The 4,304-nt window shown below is 45.5% G+C and overlaps 1 protein-coding gene across 2 annotated transcripts; it reads right to left on the bottom strand.

The window, feature by feature from the left end:
• Positions 1-2,617: 2,617 nt before the first annotated feature.
• On the bottom strand, positions 2,618-4,304 carry LOC105499775 (brain expressed X-linked 2). Of its 2 annotated transcripts, none has more exons than XM_011772571.2 (3): positions 4,147-4,304; positions 3,628-3,706; positions 2,618-3,252 (listed from the first exon to the last, which is right to left on the bottom strand). In XM_011772571.2, the coding sequence occupies exon 3, from the start codon at positions 3,245-3,247 to the stop codon at positions 2,861-2,863; it is 387 nt and encodes a 128-aa protein (XP_011770873.2). In that variant the 5' UTR covers positions 3,248-3,252; positions 3,628-3,706; positions 4,147-4,304; the 3' UTR covers positions 2,618-2,860. The 2 variants fall into 2 exon arrangements, with proteins under 2 accessions (XP_011770873.2, XP_011770872.2); XM_011772570.3 differs by having other exon boundaries at positions 3,856-4,297.

Genomic DNA, 4,304 nt, shown 5'->3' with positions numbered 1-4,304 from the left:
CTATGCTATCTAGAATTCCTGGAAGAGTCCAGTGTCTGTGTCCCTTCTTGCCCTATCCTGGACTAGAATGTTCAAACTGCAGCACTTCCTTTGGTCATACAATAGTCTTTAAGTTTACTTTCTACATTTCCTTCAACGGACTTGAAATTTTTAAGAAAATAAACAGTAACTGTTTCATTAGAAAGTTATGAGATATTATCCACATTATCTCAATTTTGTTAGAAATACGTAAGGATCCAAAAATGTATTGTTACTATTTGCTGAATATCACTAAATCTATATTTCTTTTGTTCAGTTTTTCATTCATTCATTCAACAAGTATTTACTGGATGTACATGATGTGCTAAACCCAAATGGTCTAATCCATATCTACATCTCAAACATCCTTTTTGAACATCCTTTTTCTTTGAGAACCAAGGCACACTCTCTAAGCTCCCTGTCTGCTCTTTGTCAGAATTTGTGGGCTTTTATGGGAAGAATTTACACATTTTGTGAAGAATGGCCACAGTAAAGGAGAAAAGGAGGCTCACCAAATAACGTATAGAAATGATATATAGGCAATGCCTTAGGAACCTTAGACATAGCTGCTCCCCTTGAGGGAATGTTATGCTCTGCTCTCTGTTGCCTTTTGCTCACTTTCTGCTAGTTGCTGGTAGTTGCTTGAGCATTTTATATGGAGCCTGATCACTCACATGCTACTGCCTCAACTGCCCCTTCAGACAGAAACACTCTGTGAAGAGCCAAGAGAAACTGGTTAGCAGAAGACTCTCTTCATAGAGTAGAATCTCAAACTCAACTTTCTCTGAGAAACTGACAGGCAACTTCAATCTGCCTAGACATAGAAGAGATATGCATTTTCTATCATGGATATGATATCAGTTCACACATGAATTTAATTTCTCCTCATGAACACTTTTTTTCTTCCATTGAAGCTGGTGCCAACACTGACAATCAAAAGTAAAAAGTCTGGTAGGACATAAGCCTCTCTGTTTATCAATTTTCCTGACCTTTCAACTCTAGCCTCTCTATAATCTTCTGTCTTGTGTCTTAAGCGCCTGCAGAAGGAGAAAGAGCTTTGAAATTACTTAGGCATCTGATTCATGTCTGGGGTTTGTGATGTTATGTGACATTTTCATCTGCCTATCCACTTTTCCCCTTTGGTTTCACAAGTTCCATTGCAATGTTATATTCTAGAACAGGCGTGGCAAACTTTTTCTGCTAGGACCAGATAAAAAATATGTAGTCATTGTAAGCTAGCTATACTATCTCTTTCACAACTACTCAACTCTGCCACTGTAGTACAAAAATAGCCATAGATAACATGTAAATGAATAAGCAGGCCATTGTTCCAATAAAAATTTATGGACACCAAAACTTGAATTTCATAGTTTTGGTGTAATATCCTCAAGTTTTTCAACCTTTAAAAATGTAAACATCATTCTTATCAGCCAAATAATAGGCAGTGGGCCAGATTTGGGTTATTTGCCAACTCCTGTTCTGGAATCCTGACTTTAAGTTTATGAGACTGTCCTCATACATAAAATGTGTGTATTTCATCTAATTAGCACAAATTGACGGGGATTTTATTTCCCTAGTTCTGCTGGGACACTTAACCCCAATTGTCTTCCCATAGACTTCTCATAAAGATCTCATTTGTGTATCCATTGATTCACTAAGTGATTTCCTGATGTCCAACTCCATATAGATAACAAAATTCTGTACATTCATGGATTTCAGGTGAATGTGAGCTGGTATGAGGTGGGACTATCTCAGATTGAAAGTGGGCTGTGCTTCCTCACACATCTTACATAGTCTGCTATACTGAGGAGGAGGTTTCCTGGGACAGAACTACCTGTAAGGAAAGAACTAGACAATGTTTTTCCATGAAACAAAGCAGGGAGAGGGGATTTGTTCACTCTTTTGTAGAGTAGAGCAAGGATTCAATCCACTGGAAATTCCAGAGAAATTGGTGGGACTTTCTCACTTTGAGGATTCCTGAACATCTGCAGTGGAAGGAGCCAGTGTAGGGAGCAAAACCTAGAAAACAGAGTAATACCCAGGGGAGATGATGAGAATAGAGCACAGCAGCAGAGGAATGAAAGTACCCACTCCTTAGCCCACTGGACTTGTGAATATAGGGAAGACCTCACCTTGGAGATTTCCTCTAATAACAGAAGGGAATATCTAAAGGGTTGGGTCATGCATGTCAGTAAGAACAAGAACTTGGGAGAAAGCTTACAACCTCATTACCTTTTCTGGTCCATACAATAAGCCTGGGAGGTGATTGTCTTCATCTTACTGATAAATATTATGATCTTCAAAGAGATGTGTCTCTTAAACATTTCTAAAAAGAGATCCCAGAAGCAAGTTAAAATTGAGATTCTGTCACAAGTGTTTATTAAGTGCTCACATTGCTTTTATAAGGTGGTCACATTGCTTTTTATAAGTAATACGTGTTCCATTTTAAAAAATAAGAAATTATGGATAAGCAAGAATAAACTCCCTCTTAATTCTACCACAAAGATAAACACGATTTTCTATATATGTGTATATATGTGTACATATATGACTGTTGATGTTCATATTTAAGATTTAAAGTAAAAAAGAATGCAGAGAATGGTTTTTAAAACTGTTTTATTAACTTCACAATATATAATGAGCATCTTTCCATGCAGTAGGTAAAACTCCCCTGCTGACAGAAGCTTACAAACTGGGTCAAAACAACATTCAGTTTGAAGCTGGTAATAGGAGACCCACAAGAAATAGGTAACATCAAAAGGTTTACGACAAAGGTACACCACAAATGTGTAAGTTTAGGAAGCTGGGGTCTCCCTATTAACTTCAGGGAAACCATCAGGATTCAGGGCATAAGGCAAAACTCATCGTGATGGTCATGGTGAGGGGGGTCAGTGCTGACTGCCCGCAGACTATGACTCAACTGTTTTTCCCTCAGCTTTTCCATCAGCTGTCTCACCTCCTCTCCAATCCTTTCCATATTCTCCTCTCTCATCCTTGCCTGTGGCTCTCCAAGCCTATGCATTATGTCCCATCTATACTGCAGGGTGGGCTGCCTAACACGGAACCGCCTACGATTTCCTCTAGGCACACAGTATTCATCAACATTCAAAGGGAGGGCCAAGGGCTCCCCTTTATTAGCAACTTGCTTCTTTTCATCTTTTTCATCATTTTCCTGGTTGACATTTTCCACGTTGAGATTGTTTAACGCTCGTTCCTCTTTGGACTCCATTACTCCTAGGAGACAGAGAGAAAACGGACTCAATTCTTGGTGAACTGATCAGCACCGAGGACAGAGGCCCGACTACCCACCTTTCAAAATTCAGAGCCCTGGATTTCAAAGGCCTTTTTTAAATTTCATTTTTTTTCCCACCAGAGAGGCCCCGTGTACCCTCGGGGTGGTGGGGGGGCAGTCCGCGCCCCTCTCTCCCGCAAAGCCCACCATCTTCTCTGCAGATCCATCTCCAGGCCTCTGCAGGCGCCAAAATGGAGGACGAAGAAGGGGTGGGGGTGGGGGATTGCGAAGCGTAGCAGTGAAGGCACCGACTGGGGTCCCAGACTGGGCTTTCGTCATGTTCTGACCCCCGCCCCGCCACCGTCCCTCGCACCGACCTGGGCCTATCCTTGCAGTCTCCTCCTCCTCCCGATTCTCGACGTGAGGTGCGTCGCCTCGACACTTAGCCTCGCAGACCTGCAGACGGCCGGGGTGGGAAGAGTGGAGGCTGCTGCAGCGGAACACTAGCGAGGACCCGCCGCCACCCGGCCCCTTCCCCGCGCCGGGCCCGGGCCCTCCTCGCCGCCCTCTCCCCGCGCCTCAGCCGCCCCGCCCCCCAAGCTGACCACCATTTTCTGCATCAAGAAGGGCGGAGCAGGGATCTCAGAAAAGATTGCGCTGGTGGCGGAGGCAGGTGCTTCAGAAGGGCCGTAGCCTCAGGACCGCAGCCTCAGGACCGCCGGCTCCCGCGGGGCCAGGCACTCCTCCGCTCACTAAAGGCTCGCGGTCCCGCGGCGGGGCCCCGGGGCTGCATCGTGCACCGGCTGCGTCTCAGCGCGGCTCCTCGGGGGTGGGGCATCCGCAGGCCGGGGCCGCTCCCCCACACCAACCCCAGGGACCCCCTCCGTCTCCCTTACCTGCTCCCCCTCCGCTTCCTGCTTTCGGGGCCGCACCTGGCCCGCACGTCCTCAGGGCCACCGGGAACAGGTACCACAGCCGAGAAAGGAGCGAGCGACGGCGGCTCCGACGCCAGGGCGAGGCAAGACTCAGTGTTGGCCGATCACGTGGGGCTGTT

Source organism: Macaca nemestrina, chromosome X (genome assembly GCF_043159975.1).
Source record: "Macaca nemestrina isolate mMacNem1 chromosome X, mMacNem.hap1, whole genome shotgun sequence".
Lineage (NCBI taxonomy): Eukaryota > Metazoa > Chordata > Mammalia > Primates > Cercopithecidae > Macaca > Macaca nemestrina.
This window is presented reverse-complemented; position numbering and strand designations above follow the sequence as displayed.

What these genes read in the sequence shown, in the direction of transcription:
- LOC105499775 (XM_011772570.3), bottom strand. An exon ending in GACTGCAAGGATAGGCCCAG is followed by an intron (nt 3,253 to 3,627) that starts GTCGGTGCGAGG and finishes TCTGTCTCCTAG; the next exon opens with GAGTAATGGAGTCCAAAGAG.